The 25289-nt window shown below is 37.5% G+C and overlaps 1 protein-coding gene across 1 annotated transcript in view; it reads right to left on the bottom strand.

Annotated features, from left to right (window-relative positions):
• The window catches only part of NUBPL (NUBP iron-sulfur cluster assembly factor, mitochondrial), a 227004-nt gene that overhangs the window by 117322 nt on the left and 84393 nt on the right, over positions 1 to 25289 (bottom strand). Inside the window, exons 5-6 of the mRNA XM_052659947.1 lie at positions 14926 to 14965; positions 14741 to 14831 (exon numbers count right to left, since the gene is read on the bottom strand). Of these exons, the coding sequence (XP_052515907.1) occupies positions 14741 to 14831; positions 14926 to 14965 (131 nt within the window). The remainder of the gene's footprint in view (positions 1 to 14740; positions 14832 to 14925; positions 14966 to 25289) is intronic.

Genomic DNA, 25289 nt, shown 5'->3' with positions numbered 1-25289 from the left:
AAGATATGACTGAAAGACCTAAAACCTGAGCAAGGAATTCATGACCACAAATAGGAAAATTCATCTTCCAAAGGCACCAGGAGGAGTAGGGCTGATCCGAGGAGGCCAATCACTGATAGACAGCAGAGAATAATCCGACTCAGGTATACATGGTCAGAGGGCTGCAGCAGGAGGCCTTCTGTGGGTGTCAGGTTAGAAAAGCAGCTCTGAGAAGCAGGGCCCTCCCAAACTTAGAAATTGCTCCAACCCAAAACTACACAGAAGAATATCAGTGCTGCACAGAGAGTATCAGTGGCTGACTGAACAACCAGAACCTTCTTTTTATATACGTACTTTGGCTGCTTTACTTCTACTGTTTTCTTCATAAAAATACCCATTTAAACATTCTGGTCATTAAGTAGTTCTATCAGGTGAAAACGTATGTCTACACCTGTGTTAACAGGGATCAGCACAAATGAGTAAACTGGTGAAGTAATGACACGTTAGATCCACTCTGATGCTGGAGAAATTTAGCATAAATGGCTTGCGGTGGGGGATTAGGAAGTCGGTGCCAGCTTAGAACACTGTAAGAGCTTGTATTCAAAGCTGCATGAATAAGGATAGTCATCATGGTGAGTTGGAGGAACTCATGTAAGTCATCTCTGACAACTGGTATTTTAAAAAGGGTACTTTAAGTTGGAGGAAATAACCAGCAATTTATATTCATAAGCCATTTCCAACTCCTGAGAACTCATTCCCTTTCAGTGTAACTGCACGGTTCCTTCCATGACATGGAACCGAAATGAATCTGCGAAACCTGGTCTCATAACAATACCACCAACTTGAATGGTCAATACTGTATAATATTCAGCTTTGTCCTCTAAGTACCAGCCTTGACTGCCTTAAACAAAACACTGTAAAACAGTATCATTATCAAAATGTCTAACGTTCAAAACATTTTGCTTATGACCAAAAGTCAAAGTAGGTCTGCAACTAAAAGCTTCGATATTTGCAAAGGTGGAACTACATCTTACATAATCCTTGTGTCCTCAGCATCTAAACAATGCCCCCCAAACACAGTAAGCAGCCACTTAAATATGTGCTGCTGACAATGACAAAAAGTCTGATGGCATTTTAAAAGTACAGAATTGTACTGTATTTGTAGAAGTACAAGTATCTGATACTGATTGTGAAATGAATGAATAAATGCAGTGATCAAAAGAAACCCCTGCCAGGTTAACCAAACTGAGCTATTTCTTAGCTAATACTGCCTCAGAAAAGTATTTCAAAGAACTAGACTTTAGTTGTATTGTATCTCTTTTTCCTTGTTGACTAATCTATAGTTTTAAAGGGGAAAGGATAATTAAAAACAAGGCTTAACACGCTTGATTCTGTCACCTCAGAAGTCTCAAAGAAATCTGAGAGTAGTAACTGAGATATTACACAGAAACTGTGCCTCATGTTTAAAGAGTTTTTAAGGAAAAATCATGTCTTTAGGTGCTTGAAAGACTACTGTCCTGTCCAACTGAATTCATTAATGTTCTTTGTTCTTTAATGCTTCATGGAAGCCTAATAAAGTGTTTTCAAATATGAGACTTGCTAAGTATCTGATGACACAAAAATCATAGAAATGAATAAGGTCAGATGCCCAAAAGTGACAGGGAAAATATTCAATCACTTGATCTACATTTAATGCATAGTCTGAGAAAATTTTCCATGCAAGGCAATAAATTTCTTTGGTATATTTAGACATGGTTAGCTTAATTATCTTAAGAACATCATTTAACATTTTATTTCTTTGACTATGTATCTAAAAACTTCTGAAATTTAATATATCATATTATAATTCTTAATGATTACTAGTTATATAATGTCAAAGGAAGAAAAACATAATTTCCTTAGAAATTGTTTAAACTATGAATGACTAAAAGAAAATCATTTAAAGTAATATTTTCATGCTTTGATATATCTTAATAATCAGAAGACCTCTGATCTATTACCACTGCCAAATAAGGATTTAGATATGCTACAGTTAAGTACCCCTGGAGAAGGAAATGGCAACCCACTCCAGTATTCTTGCCTGGAGAACCCCACAGAAGGAGGAGCCTGGTAGGCTACAGTCCACGGGGTTGTAAAGAGTCAGAGACGACTGGGCGACTTCATTTACAATTAAGTACAACTAAACATTAGCAATTATTTAAAGTTAAACATTAAATTGTTCAACAGTTTACTATAAAATGAACTATTTTAATAACTCATATAATAGTAACTTTATGTATAGAATACTGTTTGAAATCAAGTAGGTTATAGATTAGAAGATATTTTTATTACACTGTCTGTATATTGAAATGGTAATAAATTTTCATATATATTTTTTCTACCACACATTGGCCAATACTTAATAAACCTTGGTTGCCTCAAACATTAAACACAGAAAAGAATCTGGCTGTTAATTATCCTGTTAAACACTGGGAAAAATACACCCATTATAGCTTCTTATATAATCACTTGCCATTTGAGAAATGATGTATCAAACTCCTTTGGCTCTTCCCATGAGAGGTACTTAGGGGGCTCAAGAAATTTTTTTCGTTTTATACAGGATTAAGCAGAGCTTAGCCCACACTCAAAAGCAAAATTCTTTAGGAAACCAAAGGCTGAGAACATTCCTTATTCAGGAGTGAAATTCCATTGTCAGGGAAATCACTAATACCAGCTATCAAGGGAAAATGTCTCATTCCTATTGCAGGATCAGCTAAAGTGAAACTGCTTCTTTAGTTGCTAGGAAACAACCAACTCATTATATGCCATTATCAGAGCCCTAGAGAAGAAACTGGCATCTGCTTCGCATTTGGGGATACTGGAGAATGAACTAAAAGCACTGAGACTGCTGCCAAAATCCCTGGTCTTCAGGGTTTACACTGTGACCACAGCAGGTGCTGACACCAGACGAGCCTTTGAAGTTTTCCTTCCCATACTCTTCTTCTACTAATTCAAATTATTTTTCCAATATCCCACATTTTTAAAGTCAAAGATTCTAAGACAAGACTTCCTTGTTTGAGTTAAACTAATTACATCTATGTCGAGCACCACTTAAGAGGAAAAAAAATATTACTCCAGAATCAACGAATAATAGAAAAATTTTAAACTATCAGTTATTCATTGAGTGAAATGATACTAAATGTTTGTGCCTTTAATTATTTAAAGTCAAAATGGAAAATAAAAAGAAACTGTTTCCAAAATCGGGAGAATAAAAAGAAAAACATAAAGATAAATCTACTATTCAAAATGACATTGTAGCATTTATCTGCCTAGTTTTCCTAATTGATCATAAAGTTTAACTTCTATTTTTATGGGCTGGCATGCATTCCTGCAACTCATCACAAAATGCATTCATGAACACACAACATTTATTCATCAATCTCTTCCCATCCTTTTAGCAGATGAGGTTGAAAGGAGGTGGGGTGATATTATGCAGATAAATTAACTAGACACTGGCAATGGAAACCATGAGAGACTCCCTATACAACTGCTTCTTTATCCAGAAAAATAAGTTATGCTTCAGAAGAAGCTGCAGACGTTGGTAAAATAAGTTGACAAGCCATCTTTCTTTACAAAATTACCAAGAATGATCCTGGCAGAGCTCCTCTACTTTGATACACAATAATTCTTTGCCCCATCTCCCACGCTAATGGTCATCTTATTTTGACTATTTATACCTGACACTCTTGGCTAAATAATATTCCCGATACTACTTCATACTTTCCATTCTCAAACAACTCAGCTCCACTCCGCCACCGTGACAACCTTCTCCCAGCCTGGCTCTTATCTAGATCTTAGGAAACAGCGTTTCTACTAAAGGTTGCCAGACTTAGTAAAAAAAAAAACAACAAAAAAAGGACACTAACTCAATTAAGTATGAATATCAGATATACAATGAATACTTTTCTGGTGTGAGCATGACCCAAGCAATATTTGGGACATATCCATACTGAAAACTTACTCACTGTGTATCTGACACTCAAACTTAACTAAATATATCGTGGGTTTTATCTAGCAACCCTATTACCATCCCACAAAGAGATAACTTGATCCTTGACATTTTTCTCACTTTGAGAGAAATGTGCCTTTCTTCACCAAATGTTCAAATAAGGAAGGAAGGAAGGAAGGCCCAACCTTTCTAATGCCCCTCCCTTCCCTAACAAAATCAATTTATCTGAAACTTGCTACACTTGCTCCTCCCAAGCTACTAAACCACTTCTTTCCCATAAAGGATGATTCTCAATTATGTGATGCCTCTGATTTTACACTCAGCCTCCTGATCCCTCCTGACTGCCTGTCTTCCAGGAAACCAGACCTTGAATTCAATATTTCGTTCATTAATGCCCTGGATGTGTTTCCCGTCTGGACTTTCTGCCATGCTGATCCTGGATCCAACAACAGGTTTCGCCTATGTCAGCTTTCAGGCTTCAGAGAGTTGCTAAAGACAGTCATAAAAACTCATCAAACCTAAAAAATCACATTTAGCATCCAGTGGGCCTTGGCTGTTGCACAGGGCTCATTTCTCTCATCTTTTGTTTGTTCCTCTGAAAGCAGTTCAAAAGCACTGCCTCTAGCCCAAGGTATAACCAAGCTTGATTTCAGAACCACCAGCGTTAATAAGACTCACCTGGGGTAATCTATTAAAAATGTAAACTTCTTGGCCCTCCTTTGAACCTACTGAGGAAAATGTTCAAGTAAGGGAGTGGAATGGGAAGGCTATAAATATGAATTTTCAACTAGCTCCCTAGACAATTTTTATGAATACAGAAATTTGGAAACCAAATTTGCTCAACTGAGTAAACTCACTCTTTTTCCTTCCACTGAGAAGATCTAGGAAATAAGAATTTTGGTTAACCTCTTTTTAGGGTCAGTTATGCTGGGGTTCCCTCATCTGTTCTTTTCATTCTACTCACCAAACTTGGACTGAAAACTTATTTTCCATAAATAATTCATAACTTTTTAATCCCCTTCCCTTTTGCCTCTTTTATAATATTCCTCTTTCAATAATCCTCTCATCTTCTAGTCTTCAGTCCTTCCACACTATATTCTGTGTTTTGGAAAAGGTATGCCTGCCCTACTTGGAAAACAAATGAAAAGGGTTTTCATTTGATACCATTCCTCCTTAAGCTTCCATCCTGTTTTTCTTTGCTTTTCCCCACCACCGCTGAATCACCTATTTTATATTGTGGGCTTTATACAACTCTACCTCCCAGGTCATGCTATAAATTCATTCTTAAGCATCTATCATCTAACATTTTTCATTCACTATATTACTAAAGAATCATAAATGGTTACCTACCATCTATTATTTCTTGCCCTTTTTCAATCCTCACTCTCACTGACCTATCCTTCTTGAAACTAGTGGTTCCCAAACTTATCTACACAGTGGAATCAGATGGAAAGTTCCAAAAACACTGATGCCTAGGTAACACCTCAAGAGTTTCTGGTTTACTCTGTCTGGGGTCTGACCTGAAACTTGAAAATTTTTAAAAATTCCCAAATGACTCTACTATGCAGATATGTTGAAAAACCATGGCTGCAAACACTTTATGACATTAGCATCCTTAGTTCTTTTCCTACTTAGTTCTTAGTTCCCACTTGAACTACTTCTTTTCTTCTTGACTAAGTCCTTCTCCTCACAAAATCACCACCTCAAACTAGGAATATTAACCAAAGAGAAGTCTGCTACTATAATTAATATAACCAAAGTCATGAAATTAGATGTCTCAGGGAGGATGGTGGTGATTATGACAATAATAATGACACCTAATATCAACAAATCTAATACCCTACTTATTATAAGATGTATCATTATTTTATGTCAGAAGAAAAGAGGGGAAACACCTAAGATGAGAAGGAATCTAATAGAAGAAACTTTCGTAAAGTTGGGGCCCTAAAAGACTGAACGCTCTTCAACTAAAGGTAAATAAAACACAAATCCTCAAGTGAGAAATAAATTTCAAGGAAATATGCACCTCTCCAGGCCACGGCAGAAGGCAGAAAAACACCTCCTAAAGACAATGAATCAAAATTGGTACCCATGGAGCTTTCCATCTGAATTCTGACCACCAGACTGGTCCCAAAAACCTTTAACAGAGAATTCTATTTCAAGTTGCCTCAAGGGGTGGGAGGTGGGAGGGAGGTTCAAGAGGGAGAAGATGCATGTATACCTATGGCTGATTCATGTTGATGAATGGCAGAAATGAACACAACATTATAAAGCAATTATCCTCCAATTAAAACTAAAATTTAAAAATAAATAAAGTTGCCTCTGGTTGAAAACATCCCAGATAAATGAAGAAACAACACAAAATATCTCTGGAAGAACCAGAATTCAAGCTACAGATACAGGAATTCTGAGAAGTTATCATTCACAACATGCATTCTGATTAGAAAATGTTAAAATTTGGAGAAAATCTAATTTATATTAAGGTTGATAAAATACAGTAATAACATGACACACTTATATAACAATTACTATGCTTTCTAAGCATATTATACATATAAACTCATTTAATTTTTATAATGTGGTAGATACTAGTAACCCCGTTATACTGGTTAGGAGACTAAAGCCCAGAGAGCTTTCTGCCCATGGATATACAGCTATTACATGTGTAGTAAGTATTAGACTCAGGCAGTTGTGGCTCCATAGTCCATGCCCTTAGCTACTGAGCTATGGACATCAATTAGACAAATTATGGCAGATTTCTTATTGGAAATAATGAAAAGCAGAAGACAATCGAACAGCACCAGATGGTCAATACGGAAATTAAATTGATTACATTCTTAGGAGTCAAAGATGGAGAAGTTCTATACACTCCTAATCGCAAAATTCAGGCTTAAATTGAAGAAAATAGGGGAAAACACTAGGCCATTCAGGTGACCTAAACCAAATCCCTCATGATTATACAGTGGAGGTGACAAATAGATTCAAGGAATTAGATCTGGTAGAGTGCCTGAAGAACTATGGACAGAGGTTTGTAATGTTGTACAGTAGGCCGTGACCAAAACCATCCAAAAGAAAAAGAAATAGAAAATGGCAAAGTGGCTGTCTAAGGAGGCTTTACATATAATGGAGGAAAGAAGAGAAGCAAAACGCAAGGGAGAAAGGGAAAGATATACCCAACTGAAGGCAGAGTTCCAGAGAATAGCAAGGAGAGATAAGAAAGCCTTCTTAAGAGAACAATGCATAGATATACAGGAAACCAATAGAATCAGAAAGACTAGAGATCTATTCAAGAAAATTGGAGATGTCAAGGGAATATTTCATGCAAGGATGGGCACAATAAAGGACAAAAACAGTAAGGAACTAAAACAAGCAGAGGCGATTAAGAAGAAGTGGCAAGAATACACAGAAGAATTATACAAAGAAAGTCTTAATGATCTGGATAACCATGATGGTGTGGTCACTCACCTAGAGCCAGAAATCCTGGAGCATTACTTGAGAAGCATTACTACAAACAAAGCTAGTGGAGGTGATGGAATTCCAGCTGAGCTGTTTAAAACGTTAAAAGGTGATGCTGTTAAAGTGTTGTGCTGAATATGTCAGCAAATTTGGAACACTCAGCAGTGGCCATAGGATTGGAAAAGGTCAGTTCTCATACCAATCCCAAAGAATGGCAATGCCAAAGAATATTCAAACTACTGTACAATTGCGCTCATTTCACATGTTAATAAGGCTGTGCTCAAAATCCTTCAAGCTAGGCTTCAGTAGTACATGAACCAAGAACTTCCAGATGTACAAGCCAGGTTTAGAAAAGGCAGAGGAACCAGAGATAAAAATTGCCAACATGTGTTAGATCATCAAGAAAGCAAGAGAATTCAAGAAAATGTATCTACTTCTATTTCACTGACTAAAATTCGTAAAGAGATGGGAGTACCAGCCCATCTTACCTGTCTCCTGAGAAACCTGTATGTGGGTCAAGAAGCAACAGCTAGAACTAGACATGGAACAATGGATGGGTTCAAAATTGAGTACCACAAGGCTGTATATTGTCATCCTGCTTATTTAACTTACATGCAGAGTACATCATGTGAAATGCCAGGTGGGATGAATCACAAGTTGAAATCAACATTGCCAGAAGAAATATCAATAATCTCAGATATGCAGATGATACCACTCTAAAGGCAGAAATTGAAGAGGAACTAAAGAGCCTCTTAATGAGGGTGAAAGAAAAGAGTGAAAAAGCTGGCTTAAAACTCAGCATTCAAAAAACTTACGATATGGTATCTGGTCCCATCACTTCACAGCAAATAGAAGCAGAAAAAGTGGAAGCAGTGACAGATTTTATTTTCTTGGGCTCCAAAAGCACTGTGGATGTTGACTGCAGCCATAAAATTAAAAGACACTTGCTCCTAAGGAAAGCTATGACAAACCTAAATAGCATATTAAAAATCAGATACATCACTTTGCCAACAAAGGTCCATATAATCAAAGCTCTGGTTTTTCTAGTAGTCACGTATGGATGTGAGAATTGAACCATAAAGAAGGGTGAGCACCAAAGAACTGATGCTTTTGGAGTACCATGGACTGCAAGGTGATCAAACCAGTCAATCTTAAAGGAAATCAACCCTGAGTACTCATTAGAAGGATGATGCTGAAGCTGAAGCTCCAACACTTTGGCCACCTGATTAGCAAGAGCTGAGTCATTGGAAAAGACCTTGATCCTGGGAAAGATTAAAGGCAAAAGGGGGTGGCAGAGGATGAAAGGGTTAGATAGCATCACCGACTCAGTTAGATAGCATCATCAACTCAATGGACATAAATCTGAGCAAACTTCAGGGGATAATGGAGGACAGAGGAGCCTAGTATGCTGCAGTCCACTGGGCCACAAAGAGTTGGACACGACTTAGCAGCTGAAGAACAACAAATCCTAATGAAAACAGTAATATGCTTTCCCACACAAATTGATAAGCTGAATATGAAAATTATATAGAAATGTGAAAAAAACTAAAGTAGCCAAAGTAATCTTAAGAAAGAACAAAGTTGGATGACTCTCACTTTCTGTATTAATAAGCCTTCTAAAGAGCTACAATCATTAAGACAATATGGTTTTACTGTAAGGGTTCAACTATTACTGGAATATAATAGTGTCCAGAGATAGACCCTATACATAAGCTTAATTGATTTTTGTGTAATGTTTCAAGTCAATTCAATGGGGAAAGGTAAGTCTTCTAAACAAATAATGCTAGAAAAATCAGATAAAGTATTATAATGTGTATTTTCCAATATGACCAAGCAATTAAGTTAACTCTGACACTATCTAGCTGGAGACAGCAACAGATTCTATATTAAGGGCTTAGTCCCACAAGACTGCACCCAATTCGGATGCCAATCACAAATCCAGGCTGTTACATGTGCTTTGGGCTAATTGGCTATTAATCAGAGGTTCTCAAGATCCCTCTCCCTAAGTTCAATTACAAGCATATCTCATTTTATCATGCTTCACAGATACTGCATTTTTTACAAATTGAAGGTTTATGGCAAACCTGCATCAAGCAAGTCTATCAGGACCATTTTTCCACGTGAGCATTTAGTCACTTTGTGTCTCTGCATCACATTTTGGTAATCCTTACAATATTTCAAACTTTTTAATTATTACTGTATTTCTCACTGTGATCTGTGATCACTGACCTTTGATGTCACTATTGCAAAAAGATTATGACTTGCTGAAGGCTTCAGTTCAGTTCAGTTCAGTTCAGTTGCTCAGTCGTGTCCGACTGTTTGCGACCCCATGAATCGCAGCACGCCAGGCCTCCCTGTCCGTCACCATCTCCTGGAGTTCACTCAGACTCACGTCCATCGAGTCAGTGATGCCATCCAGCCATCTCATCCTCTGTCATCCCCTTCTCCTCCTGCCCCCAATCCCTCCCAGCATCAGAGTCTTTTCTAATGAGTCAACTCTTCACATGAGGTGGACAAAGTACTGGAGTTTCAGCTTTAGCATCATTCCTTCCAAAGAAATCCCAGGGTTGATCTCTTTCAGAATGGACTGGTTGGATCTCCTTGCAGTCCAAGGGAGTCTCAAGAGTCTTCTCCAACACCACAGTTCAAAAGCATCAATTCTTCAGCACTCAGCCTTCTTCACAGTCCAACTCTCACATCCATACATGACTACTGGAGAAACCACAGCCTTGACTAGACGGACCTTAGTCGGCAAAGTAATTTCTTTGCTTTTGAATATAATATCTAGGTTGGTCATAACTTTTCTTCCAAGGAGTAAGCGTCTTTTAATTTCATGGCTACAGTCATCTTCTGCAGTGATTTTGGAGCCCCCAAAAAGAAAGTCTGACACTGTTTCCACTGTTTCCCCATCTATTTCCCATGAAGTGATGGGACCAAATGCCATGATCTTCGTTTTCTGAATGTTGAGCTTTAAGCCAACTTTTTCACTCTCCTCTTTCACTTTCATCAAGAGGCTTTTTAGTTCCTCTTCACTTTCTGCCGTGAAGGGTGGTGTCTTAGATGATGGTTAATGCTTTCCAGCAATAAAGTGTTTCTTAATTAAGGTAAGTACAATGTTTCTGTTAGACATAATGCTACTGTATACTTAACAGACTAAAGTGCAATGAAACACAACTCTTACGTGTACTAGGAAACAAAAAAGTTTGTGTAACGGCTTTACTGTGATACTCTCTTCATTGTACTGGTCTGGAACCAAACTTAAAATATCATTGGTATGCCTGTATTGTACTTGAGCAGCTCACAGAGCTCAGAGAAATGTTTACCTACATTTCCCAGTTTATTATAAAGGATATAGGATACAGATGAAAGGGCAGATGAAGAGGTGGTAAGTACACATAGCAAGGTTCAGAAGGGCTCTGAGCACAGGAGCTTCTGTCCCTATGGAGCTAGGGTACACAACCTACCCATGGTTGTGTTTTACAACCCAGAAGCTCATCGAATCTTGTTCAAGAGTTTCCATAGCGTTTAATCTGCAGTCCACCCCACATCCCCTTCCCAGAGGTAGGCAGGTGAGGTGGAAAATTCTGCCTCTCTAAGTACTTGGTCTTCTGGTGACCAGTCCCATCTGAGGCTATCTAGAGATTCCACCCTAAGTCATCTCCCTAGCATGAACCAGTGCGCTCAAAAAGGGACTCCTTATGAATGACAAAGGACAAATCTACCACTCAGGAAATTCCAAGGGTTTGGGGAGCTTTGTGTCAGGACCAAAGGACAAAGAATAAATGTATTTCCTGTAATCACACAACAACGAAAAATATAAACCTTGATCATTATCTCACTTTACACACGAAAATTAATTCAATATATACAAGCCAGACCTATAAGTTTTAAGATAAAAGAAATATGCAGGAATATCTTTACAACCTTGGGGTAGACAGGCAAAGATTTCCTACAGAGGACACAAAGAGCACTAAGCATTAAACATAATTTTTTGATAAATTGGATTTCATGAAAATTTAAAACTTCAGCTCATCAAAAGGCAAGACACAGTCTGGGAGAAATATTCCCAATATATGTATCTGACAATGGACTCACAGCCAGAATACTCAATTACAAGAAGAGAAAAGAGCCAAAAAAAGTGAAGGACTTGAACATACACTTTATGAAAGAAGATACAGCAATATCTAACATGCACATGAAAAGGGGCTTAACATCACTGACCATCAGGAAAGCACAAACTGAAACCATCAGAAGACATCATTTTTACAGCCACCAGTGAAGAGAATGATAACACACACAAAAAAAAGATGTGAAACAACTGGAACCTTTATGAATACCTGTACAAGTATGTACAGTAGCATTATTCATAATAGCCCAAAACTGGAGACTACACAATTGTTTATCATCAGAAAAATAAATAAATAAAATTGGGTTATATTCATGCAAAGGAATTACTACTCAGCAATAAAAAGGACTCAGCTACTAATACATGCAACCAGGATGATTTTAAAAGCTTTAGACTAAGAAAAACAAATGAGATGCAAAAAGGAATTATACATTAAGGTTCCCTTTATATGAAGTATAAGAACACACAAAACTCACTTAGAGTGACAGAAATCACAACAGTGATGGCCTAAGGGAGCCCAAGGAAACCTTCTAGAGGGGGATAAAAATGTTCTCTATCTTGACTGCAATGTGGTTACATAGTTATATATGTTTATCAAAATCATTGAACTCCATATATAAGATACGTGCATCCTACTATCTCTGTAAGCTTAACTCAGTAAAACATTGAAAGAAAGGAAAAAGAACTTTTAAAACAGATTTTAGCTCAAGATGGCAAACTGACTACAAGTACTTATCATCTCCCCACAAATTAGTATCTGGGATGAGATAGGAGAAAAGCATCTGAAACACTGGTATTCTGTTTATTTTGTCCTAAGTGATAAGTATAAAGGTATTTTCTCTTTGGGATAATCTATCTATCTGGACCCCTATGTACATGTATACGTGTTATATTCTGTACATGTGTTATATTCAATTTTTTTTAAATTGGCCAATGAACCAGGTACCCTCCACAATCCACTGCTTTACAGAGCATCAAGAAACAAAGGAAATTTGTTGCTGACTGTAGCCCTCCAGGCTCCTCTGTCCATGAGATTTTTCAGGTAAGAATACTGGAGTGGTTGCCATTTTCTTTTCAAGAGGATCTTCCCAACCCAGTGATCGAACCTGAGTCTCCTGCGTCTCCTGCATTGCAGGCAGGTTCTTCACCTGCTGAGCCATTAGGGGAAGCCCGCAGAGCGTCTAACCAGCTACTCCATTTTCACAAAGCATGCTCCTCAGAACACCAACCTTTGGCCTGCATTTCTGTGTCTCTTCTCACAGACTTGAATCTCTAAGTGTCTGATTACTGTGGAAAGTGGAAGAATTTCCACCTTCTTGTGGCCAGCCATAAAGCCTTAGGAGGAATTCTGAATCATTTCCTGTTGGGAATTCTAACCCTAACACAGGAGGGGGAAAACTAATAATGAGGATGAAAAAATGTTGCCTGCCACATCAGTAAACAAAGGATTTGCAGCCATCAAGCCAATGCATTGTAGCCTCCCTGACAGCTAGCCCTGAGGGAACTTAGGATAGAAACAGGATGCCTGTCATCTAGCAGTCTGTCAGCTGCTGCAGCCACCCCGATGGTGCATCCTGAGAGCAAGCTCAGAAGGAGAAAGCACAGGATACTGGTCCCAGATAGCTGAGGGCCCAGATAACTGAGGAATGATTTCAGTGAGCCAAACTCTTGCATCTTCCTGCACATAAACAAGCACTAAATTCCTTAACTTGAGATATGTGGTCTTCTTTAGTAACAGTAATTTAAAAACAACAAAACTTTTGTATTTTATACTGGAGTATAGCCAATTAACAATGTTTTAAGAGTTTCAGGTGGACACCAAAGGAACTAAGCCATACGTATACATGTATCCATTCTCCCCAAACTAACGGTAATCTTTTGATGTTCTGACTACCTAGAAAACTTTGCTGCAAAACCTCATATATCCTGGTTCCTCTCTTACCACTTCGAAGCAGTCTCTTAGAGTTATCTGAGAGACTGCATCCAAGGATTAAGTCCTCGGACTTAATAAAACATAATTTTCAACTTATAGGTTGTACTTTTTTTCAGTCAACAATATTTAAATCAGAATCCTCCTTCTGTGTTTTCAAATTTTCATTGACTCTAATTATAAACTGAATAAAGATTGTTTTAAAATTTCCTTAAAGGAAAAAAAAAGGCTGGTTTACCACGAAAATAAAGGTCAAGATCACAGAATGGACAGGATGTTGTTAGGAGTATAACTGAAATAACCAACTATGGGATCTGAGTGTAAAAGAGAAAGAAATGTAGCCAAGAGGTTTAAATGTGCTGGGAAAACAGAAAGATTCTGGGAACAAAGGTCAAAAAGCAAATTTATCAGAACTCAAGCAGCAGATAAATAAGACAAGACCTTACAGGGGAAAAAGAAGAGTTTCAGAGTTCAAGAAATACCCACTTACTTTAACAACTGGAATTGAATATAGGAGTATCTATGATTAGAACTGTCAGTCTATGGCATGGTACCTGACCTAAAGTAAAATGTGAATAAATAAGGGGTAACTGTTGTGAGTCAGTGGAGAAAATGCGTAGTACTTATAACCTAGAAGATAATTAACTATACATGTACAGAAACTAAGAAAAAAATGAAATTTATTTCTATAAATAACATAGAGCCCATCTGATATTTTTAGATTATCCAATCAAATGTTCTCTTCCTTAAGGATAAATTAAAGTTGACTGGACAGATACTATATATATAAATATATAGCCATATGTACTCAGAGTAAAATAAAATTTCATTTTCTTCTGAAGCAATTTTAAATCATAAACACGGTGGTTTAAATAATTTTTTCTACATTTGAGGAACTTCTACAATGCCTTTATAACTCAATATTGGTCACAATGAAATTAACCATAAATCTAAAGAAGGCAGATTACTTATAAAATAGACATCCTCATAGTACTGCAGACTCAACAGAGTCTAAAAAGAGAAACAGAACAATATAAAATAAGACATTAGACATTAGTACTAATAAGTAATGGGAAAGATTCAATCACATGACAGTGGAATTTGGTCTTGGCGCCACATAACTCATCATAAATTCAGTCTATCAACTGGATTCTTTTGCAAAACATCTCAAACATGACTGGAAACTTTAATGACCCTTCCATCAGCAAATATTTACCACAGTGTACCCATAATAAAATTCTACTTAAAGCAACTGTATTACCTGCCTCAATAGTTTCTCAATGGCTGACATTACCATAAGACCTCTCCAAACAAGGGGGGCAGTCTCTTCAACCAGGAAGCCCATGGACATACTGCAGAAGGAAACCAAAAATACAACTAAATTACACAAGGTAATCAATATTACTCTGAAAACTAAAATAAAGTAAAAAAAAAAAAAATGCTCACCAAGCAATACCATAATTCAAAAGAGGCCGCATTAAGTTGCCTGAAATAGAAAAAACCATCTTTGAGAAGAGTAAGTCACTATATATAAACATAATCATCAAACAGTGTCAAAAATATAACTAAGCTATTGGGAGAAAAGCTATGACAAACCTAGACAGTGTATTAAAAAGCAGAGACATCACTTTGCCAACAAAGGTCTGTATAATCAAAGCTATGGTTTTTCCAGTAGTCATGAATGGATGTGAGTTGGACCATAAAGAACACTGAGCGCCAAAGAATTGATACTTTCAACTCTGGTGCTGGAGAATACTCTTGAGGGTCCTTTGGACTCCATGATCAAACCAGTCAATGTTAAAGGAAATCAACCCTGATTATTCACTGGAAGGACTGATGCTGAAGATGAAGCTCCAATACTTTGGCCACTTGATGTGAAGAGCTAACTCATTAGAAAATACACTGATGTTGGGAAAGATTGAGGGCAGGAGAAGAATGAGGTGCCAGGATGAGACAGCTGGATGGCATCATTGACTCAATGGACATGAGGCTGAGCAAACTCTAGGAGAGAGTGACGGACAGGGAAGCCTGGTGTGCTGCAGTTCATGGGGTCCTGAAGAGTCAGACAGGACTTAGCAACTGAAAAACAACAAAGCTACTCATATTGCTACTCTTAAATTAATTTACACCTCAATCTGCAACAGTTTAAACATCATACCAAGCATACAACTAACACACCCAATAGATGCAACATCTAAAAACAGGGGGGATATAGTTTCAGAAACACTTCATCTATAATTTTCAAGTGTTGTAAAAAATAGCCTCAATAAGTAATTTTGTCCATCAATCTCTTACTTCAAATCTCAACATAATACAAGCCAAATGTGAAAAACCCAAAGCAACATAGTACTCAATAATAAAAGACTGAATGTTTCTCCTCTAGGATCATGAGTAAAACAAAGATGCCCACTTTTGCCACTTCTACTCAACATAATACTGAAAGTTACAGCCACAGCAATGAGGCAAGACAAAGAAATAAACAGCATCCAAATTGCAAAGGAGGAAGTAAAGTTTCCTCGTTTCACAGATATTATGATCTTACATACAAGACCCTAAAGATTCCACAAAGAAAACTGTTGGAGCTAATAAGTAAATCTAGTAGAAGATACAAACATAAAAAATCAGTTTATTTCTTATACACATGAACAATCTAAAAAGGAAATTATGAAAATCCCATTTAAAATAGCATCAAAAAAAATAAATACTCTGGAATTAACTTAATCAAGGAGATAAAAGATTTATAAAATTAAAACTATAAAATATTGCTGAAAGGATTTAAAGAAGACAAAAATAAAAAACACATCCCATGTTCATCAGCTGGAAGACTTAACATTAAGATGGCAATACTACCCAAAGTCACCTACAGATTCAATGCAATCCCTATCAAAATGCTGTTAACATTTTTTGCAGAAATAAATCCATCCTAATATTCAGATGGAATCTCAAGGGATCCTCAATATGAAAATCAATCTTGAAAAAGAAGAACAGAGCTTGAGGACTCATACTTACTTATTTCAAAACTTACTGCACAGCTACAGCAATCAAAACAGTGGTGTACTGGCATAAAAGCAGACATATAAGCCAATGGAATAGAAATAGACTAGAGATCCCAGAAATATACTCTCACTTAAATGATTTTTTCACAAAGAGGCCAAAATTATTCAATGGGGGAAAAGCTGGGAAAATTGGATATTCAAATGCAAAAGAATGAAGTTGGATCTTTACCTAACATAAAAAATAAACTCAAAATGGATCAAAGCCCTAAATGGAAGAGCTATTAATTATAAAGCTCTTATAACACACAGGGCAAGAGTTTCACGCCATTGGATTTGATGAGGCTTTCTTGGATAACACACCAAACAAGGGCAGCAAAAGTAATAACAGACAAACCGGAGTTCATGAAAGTTTGTAAATGTTGTGCATCAGGAGACAATATCAACAGGGTGAAAAGGCAGTCCACAAAATGGGAGAAAATATTTGTAAATCATTTATTTTATAGATATTAATACCCAGAATATAGAGAAAATTCTTTAAACTCAATAAAACAACAAAATTCAAAAAAGGGCAAAGGAAGTGAATAGACATTTTTTTCAAGGAAGATATACAAATGGCCAATAAGCAGATGAAAAAATATTCAATATCACTGATTGTTATTAAAATGTGAATCAAAATTACAATGAGTGATCACCTCACAGTATTAGGATAGCTGCCACCAAAATATAAAAAATAAAAACCTACAGGAAATAACAACAATTGGCAAGAATATAGACAAATGGGAACCCATGTGCACTACTCACAAGAATGTAAAATGGAAATGCTACAGAAAATAATATGAGTTCCTCAAAAAATTCAAATAGAATTACCATACAATCCAGCAATTCTACTTCTTAGTATATACCCAAAAAGAATTGAAAGCAGGGCCTCAATTCCCTGAAGAGACTTTTGTACACTCGTGTTCATAGCAACAGTACTCACAATAGTTAAAATGTGGAAACAAACCAAGTGCCCATTAATGAATGAATGGATAAGCTAAATGTGGTATAGATATACAATGGAATATTATTCAGCCTCAAAAAGGGAAGAGAATTCTGACATATGCTACAACAAGGATGAACCATGAGAACGTTATCCTGAGTAAAGTAAGTTATCCACAAAAAAGAAAAAGAGAAATACTGTATGATTCCTCCTAAACGAGATACTGAAAGTAGTCAAAATGACAGAAAGTAGAATGATGGTTGACAAAAGCATGGGGAAGTGGCAATAAAGAGCTACTGTTTAATGGGCAGAGTGTTTCAGTTTTCCAAGATGAAAAGAACTATGGAGATAGTTGGAGGTGATGGTTGAACAATATTATAAATGTATTTAATACCACTTAACTGTGGTGTTGGAGAAGACTCTCGAGAATCCCTTGGACTGCAAGGAGATCCAACCAGTCCATCCTAAAGGAAATCAGTCCTGAATATTCATTAGAAGGACGGATGCTGAAGCTAAAGCTCCAATACTTTGGCCACCTGATGCAAAGAGCTGACTCACTGGAAAAGACCCTGACGCTGGGAAAGATTGAAGGCAGGAGGAGTAGGGGACGACAGAGGACGAGATGGCTGGATGGCATCACCGACTCAATGGAATGAGTTTGAGCAAGCTCCGGTACATGAAGACGGACAGGGAAACCTGGAGTCCATAGGGTTGCAAAGAATCGGACACAACTGAGTGACTGAACAATGTACACTTAAAGATGGTTAACAGGGTAAATTTTAAGCTATGTGGTTTTTACCACAAGAAAAGAAAGGAAAAAAAAATGACTCTCTAATCTGAGACAAGAAATTGTATTAATCTCAAGATAAAAAGCAATGTACTACTTATGCTCACAACAAAACAAAGAAAATATACTTCATGTGGCAAAAGACTATTATAAAATATAGCTTCTTTTATCAAACTATCTGTGCAGTCATGCCTCCAGTCATTTTCGCTTACCATATCCTACTTCTTTACCATAACAAAGTACATAAAAAGCCCTCTTACCTTAGATAACTTAGACAAATACAGGGCTAAAAGTTTAGGACAAAATCATAAAAATCTAGCAGGAATACATTTTCAGATTTTATCATATATTCTTCAGTTCTTTCTCTTCTTTAAAGAGGTTCAAATTTAAAATAATGTATAAAACATATAGGCATGGTTTATATAAGAAATCCGTTACTGAACTCAACTCTATTCATTGGATCCCTACACAAAGAAAAGGGCTTCCCTGATAGCTCAGCTGGTAAAGAATCTGCCTGCAATATGGGAGACCTGGGTTCGATCCCTGGGTTGGGAAGATCCCCTGGAGAAGGGAAAGGCTACCCACTCCAGTATTCTGGCCTGGAGAATTCCATGAACTGAATAGACCATGGGGTCACAAGGAGTTGGACACGACTAAGCGACTTTCACTTCACACAAAGAAAAAACTATGACCCTTTATTAAAAGACTGGTGAATAAGAATGCGTTTTACTGTTCCAAATTAAATCTTTAAGAATGCATATATTTCTTTATGCTTTCCCTCTATAACTTCTGACTAAACTAACAAGCTCAATCTTCCCCATAGCTAATTTGGTAATAGGACTCTTTTCCACATAACTTCATCAATTTTTTCCAAAACATCCAAGTTAAATTTTCAGAGTAACCACTTTCCTTCATTCTGCTTTGGACTTTGTTCTACTTTCTATTTTCTTCAATAACATAGGCATAATGATTAAACACTCAAGTAGTACAATAAAAATTATTACTAAATGTCAATAATCCCCAACCCACTCCTATTTTTTACTCTCCAGAGCCAAGAACTCTTAACTGACTTTTTTGTTGTTGCTGTTTCTTGTTTTCTGATTTATATTATTTATTTTTAATCAGAGGATAATTGCTTTACAACATGTGTTGGTTTCTGCCGTATATCAGCATGGATCAGCCATAGGTATACATATGTCCCCTCCCTCTTGAACCTCCCTTCCATCTCCCAACCGACCCCACCCGCTCCAGGCTGCCACAGAGCACCGGGTAAGAAGTCTCTGCATCATATAGTGAATACCCACTGGCAGCAGCTGCGCTTTGCTGGAGCCGCCATCCAGACATACCCCACGTCCAAGGTAAGAGAAACCCACATAAGACGGTAGGTGTTGCGAGAGGGCATCAGAGGGCAGACACACTGAAACCATAATCACAGAAAACAACCAATCTGATCACACTAGGACCACAGCCTTGTCTAACTCAATGAAACCAAGCCATGCCGTGCGGGGCCACCCAAAACGGACGGGTCATGGTGGAGAGGTCTGACAAAACGTGGTCCACTGGAGAACGGAATGGCAAACCACTTAAGTATTCTTGCCTTGAGAACCACATGAACAGTATGAAAAGGCAATATGATAGGATACTGAAAGAGGAACTTCCCAGGTCAGTAAGTGTCCAATATGCTACTGGAGATCAGTAGAGAAATAACTCCAAAAAGAATGAAGGGATGGAGCCAAAGCAAAAACAATACCCAGTTGTGATGTGACTGGTGATAGGGGCAAGGTCTGATGCTATAAAGAGCAATACTGCATAGGAACTGGAATGTTAGGTCCATGAATCAAGGCAAATTGGAAGTGGTCAAACAGGAGATGGCAAGAGTGAACGTCGACATTCTAGGAATCAGTGAATTAAAATGGACTGGAATGAGTGAATTTAACTCAGATGACCATTATATCTACTACTGTGGGCAGGAATCCCTTAGAAGAAACGGAGTAGCCATCACAGTCAACAAGAGTCCGAAATGCAGTACTTGGATGCAATCTTAAAAATGACAGAATGATCCCTGTTCGTTTCCAAGGCAAACTATTCAATATCATGGTAATCCAAGCCTATGCCCCAACCAGTAACGCTGAAGAAGCTGAAGGTGAACGGTTCTACGGAGACGTACAAGACCTTTTAGAACTAACACCCAAAAAAGATGTCCTTTTCATTATAGGGGACTGGAATGCAAAAGTAGGAAGTCAAGAAACACCTGGAGTAACAGGCAAATTTGGCCTTGGAGTACAAAATGAAGCAGGGCAAAGGCTAATAGAGTTTTGCCAAGAAAATGCACTGGTCATAGCAAACATCCTCTTCCAACAACACAGGAGAAGACTCTACACATATCATCACCAGATGGTCAACACTGAAATCAGAGATTATATTCTTTGCAGCCAAATATGGAGAAGCTCCATACAGTCAGCAAACACAAGACCGGGAGCTGACCGTGGCTCAGATCATGAACTCCTTATCGCCAAATTCACACTTAAGCTGAAGAAAGTAGGGAAAACCACTAGACCACTCAGGTATGACCTAAATCAAATCCCTTATGATTATACAGTGGAAGTGAGAAATAGATTTAAGGGCCTAGATCTGATGGACAGAGTGCCTGATGAACTATGGACGGAGGTTCATGACACTGTACAGAAGACAGGGATCAAGACCATCCCCATGGAAAAGAAATGCAAAAAAGCAAAATGGCTGTCTGGGGAGGCCTTACAAATAGCTGTGAAAAGAAGAGAAGTGAAAAGCAAAGGAGAAGAGGAAAGATATAAGCATCTGAATGCAGAGTTCCAAAGAATAGCAAAGAGATAAGAAAGACTTCCTCAGCAATCAATGCAAGGAAACCGAGGAAAACAGCAGAATAGGAAAGACTAGAGAGTTCATCAAGAAAATTAGAGATACCAAGGGAACATTTCATGCAAAGATAGGCTCGATAAAGACAGAAATGGTATGGACCTAACAGAAGCAGAAGATATTAAGAAGAGGTGGCAAGAATACACAGGAGAACTGTACAAAAAAGATCTTCATGATATTCAAGATAATCATGAAGATGTGATCACTCACCTAGAGCCAGACATCCTAGAATGTGAAGTCAAGTGGGCCTTAGAAGCATCACTACGAACAAAGCTAGTGGAGGGGATGGAATTCCAGTTGAGCTGTTTCAAATCCTGAAAGATGATGCTATGAAAGTGCTGCACTCAATATGCCAGCAAATTTGAAAAACTCAGCAGTGGCCACAGGACTGGAAAACATCAGTTTTCATTCCAATCCCAAAGAAAGGCAATGCCAAAGAATGCTCAAACTACTGCACAATTGCACTCATCTCACATGCTAGTAAAGTAATGCTCAAAATTCTCCAAGCCAGGCTTCAGCAGTATGTGAACCATGAAAGTCCAGATGTTCAAGCTGGTTTTAGAAAAGGCAGAGGAACCAGAGATCAAATTGCCAACATCCACTGGATCATCGAAAAAGCAGGAGAGTTCCAGAAAAACATCTGTTTCTGCTTTATTGACTATGCCAAAGCCTTTGATTGTGTGGATCACAATAAACTGTGGAAAATTCTGAAACAGATAGGAATACCAGACCACCTGACCTGCCTCTTGAGAAACCTACATGCAGGTCAGGAAGCAACAGTTAAAACTGGACATGGAACAACAGACTGGTTCCAAACAGGAAAAGGAGTACATCGAGACTGTATATTGTCACCCTGCTTATTTAACTTACATGCAGAGTACATCATGAGAAATGCTGGGCTGGAAGAAGCATCAGCTGGAATCAAGATTGATGGGAGAAATATCAATAACCTCAGATATGCAGACAACACCACCCTTATGGCAGAAAGTGAAGACGAACTAAAAAGCCTCTTGATGAAAGTGAAAGAAGAGAGTGAAAAAGTTGGCTTAAAGCTCAACATTCAGAAAACTAAGATCATGGTGTCTGGTCCCATCACTTCATGGGAAATAGATGGGGAAACAGTAGAAAGTGTCAGACTTTATTTTGGGGGGCTCCAAAATCACTGCAAATGGTGACTGCAGCCATGAAATTAAAAGACGCTTACTCCTTGGAAGGAAAGTTATGACCAACCTAGACAGTATATTAAAAAGCAGAGACATTACTTTGCCAACAAAGGTCCGTCTAGTCAAGGCTATAGTTTTTCCAGTGGTCACATATGGATGTGAGAGTTGGACTGTGAAGAAAGCTGAGCGCTGAAGGATTGATGCTTTTGAACTGTGGTGTTGGAAAAGACTCTTGGGAGTCCCTTGGACTGCAAGGAGATCCAACCAGTCCATCCGAAAGGAGATCGGTCCTGGGTGATCATTGGAAGGACTGATGTCAAAGCTGCAACTCCAATACTTTGGCCACCTCATGCGAAGAGTTGACTCATTGGAAAAGACTCTGATGCTGGGGGGGATTGGGGGAAGGAGGAGAAGGGGACGACGGAGGAAGAGATTGTTGGATGGCATCATCGACTCAATGGACATGAGTTTGGGTAAACTCCGGGAATTGGTGATGGACAAGGAAGCCTGGAGTGCTGCGATTCACAGGGTCGCAAAGAGTCGGACATGACTGAGCGACTGAACTGAACTGAACTGAATTTATGTTTCAATGCTACTTTCTCAATTCACCCCACCCACCTAAACAGACGTTTCTCCAAAGACATACAGATGGCTAATTAACTGACTTTTTAAACTTTTTATAATGAATTAATACTACACTTACAGAAAGTCGCATATATAGCCAAAGTCCTCATATGCCCTTCACCTAGCTTTCCCTAATGTTAATATTTTATATAACTGTAGTACAATTAGTCACAATCATAAAATTAATGTTGATACTATACAATTAGCTCATCTACCAAACCAAAAGTCTGACAGTTTTTAGTTATGACATATTATTTAGCTCTTTTCCACAAACACTGACACACTTTTCATGCACCCATCTTCCCAATGCAATTATATCACACAATTTTTATTATATAGTCATGTAAATGTTAGTAAAAGATAAGCAATATAGCACACAATATTATTTTTCCTTTGTCTCTCTGTACTGATAAGATCTTTGTGTGGAATGTGTGTATGCATTTCCTTCATTTTCTATGTATTTATTAGCTATTTGTTCCTATACTATTTTCTAGTTGCACAAGTATCAAATTCATTAATCAAATGCACTAGGTATTTGAGTTCATCACCTTGATCAAGGCTCTGTTGAATCCTTTATAATGTCTTTTGAATAACAGAAGTTCTTACTTTTTATGTAATCAAACTAATCGATTATTCTCATTTATATTCTAACCTTTTTGGGTCTTCCTTAAGAAAGCTTTTAGTAATACAGTCATTGAGACAGTCTCATATTATCTTCTAAACCTCCACGGCTTTGAATTTCACATCTAAGTCATTAATGAAAGTGAAATCATTTAGTTGTGTCTGACTCTTTGCAACCCCATGGACTATATCCCACCAGGCTCCTCTGTCCATGAGATTTACCAGGCAAGAGTTCTGGAGTGGATTGCCATTGCCTTCTCCAGGGTATCTTCCCAACCCAGGGTCGAACCCAGGTCTCCCACACTGCAGGCAGACCTTTTACCATCTGAGCCATCTAAGTCATTAAACGATCTAAAATTAATTTGTGTGTGTAGTGTGAGGATTCACTTTTTTATTAATAAATTATCCCATCAATAATCTGCAATGCTAGCCTTGTCATAAATTAGATTTCCAAATATGTATAAGTCTGTTTCTGGACTATCTATTCAGTTCTAGTTGTTTATCTGTTTATCCTTGAGGCTGTCTATCCTCAAACAGGGCATACAGTGCAGGTTTATAATAAGTCCTCTTATCTGGCACCGAAACCCACCTATTATTCTCTCTTATCTGTTCATAGACCCTTTGCTCATCTTTATAATATGTAAATTCAACTTGGTCATCACTTTTGACAAATGGGAGTTCCGACTAACTTTGCAAGACTATTAGGAAGACTGAGATTTTTATAAAATTTAGTCTTCCTATCCATGAACATGATTTGTTTTCCATTTATTGACGTTTTCAAAAATTTATTTATTTTAATTGGAGGCTAATTACTTTACAGTATTGTGGTAGTTTTTGCTATATATTGACATGAATCATCCATGGGTGTACATGTGTCCCCTTGTCCCGAGCCCCACCAGCCACCTCCCTCTCCATCCCATCCCTCTGGGTTGTCCCAATGCATTGGCTGAGATTGCCCTGGTCCATGCATCGAACTTGGACTGGTGATCTGTTTCACATATGGTAATATACATGTTTCAATGCTATTCTCTCAAGTCATCCCACCCTCGCCTTCTCCCAGAGTCCAAAAGTCTGCGCTTTACATCTGTGTCTCCCATCTTGTCTCTATATACATCTGCATATAGGGTCATTGTTACCATCTTTCTATTTCAATAAAACTTAAAAAAATTTTCCACATGAAATTTGTACATTTGCTAGATTTGTTCCCAGGTACCCTGTAATTCTGAAGCTATTTGTATCTTTTTTGAAACTGAACTTTCTAATTCTTTATTGGTATTAAACAGAAGTTTAATTTTCTCAGATATTAATCTTATATCTAACCACCTACTAAATTTCTATGTCCATTTTAATAATTTTTCTATAGATTTAAATTTATTTCTACTTAAATAATTATATTTTCTGCAAATAATGACAGTTTGCTTCTTCTATTTAATTCCTTATTCATCTGTGTTAGTATGTGTTGGAACTTATTTTGCAGGTTAGGAGTGCCTGTATAATGTTAAATAATGCTGTGATACCAGCATCTTTCTCTTACTCATAATTTTAAATGGAATGCTTTTAATAGTTCACCAGTGAGTATGATTTTTGCTATATATTTTTTAGAGATACACTGTATCAGGTTAAAGAAAGTTCCAATAATTTTATTCCTTGTTCCAGAAGAGTTTTGATCATAAATGGTTTCTGGGTTTTGTAGAATTCTTTTTCAGCATCTTTCTGAATTATACTTTTTCTGCTTTAATCTGCTA

The sequence above is a fragment of the Budorcas taxicolor genome, chromosome 21, assembly GCF_023091745.1.
Source record: "Budorcas taxicolor isolate Tak-1 chromosome 21, Takin1.1, whole genome shotgun sequence".
NCBI lineage: Eukaryota > Metazoa > Chordata > Mammalia > Artiodactyla > Bovidae > Budorcas > Budorcas taxicolor.
The sequence above is the reverse complement of the archived record's forward strand: the minus strand, read 5'-3'. Positions and strand labels throughout refer to the sequence as shown.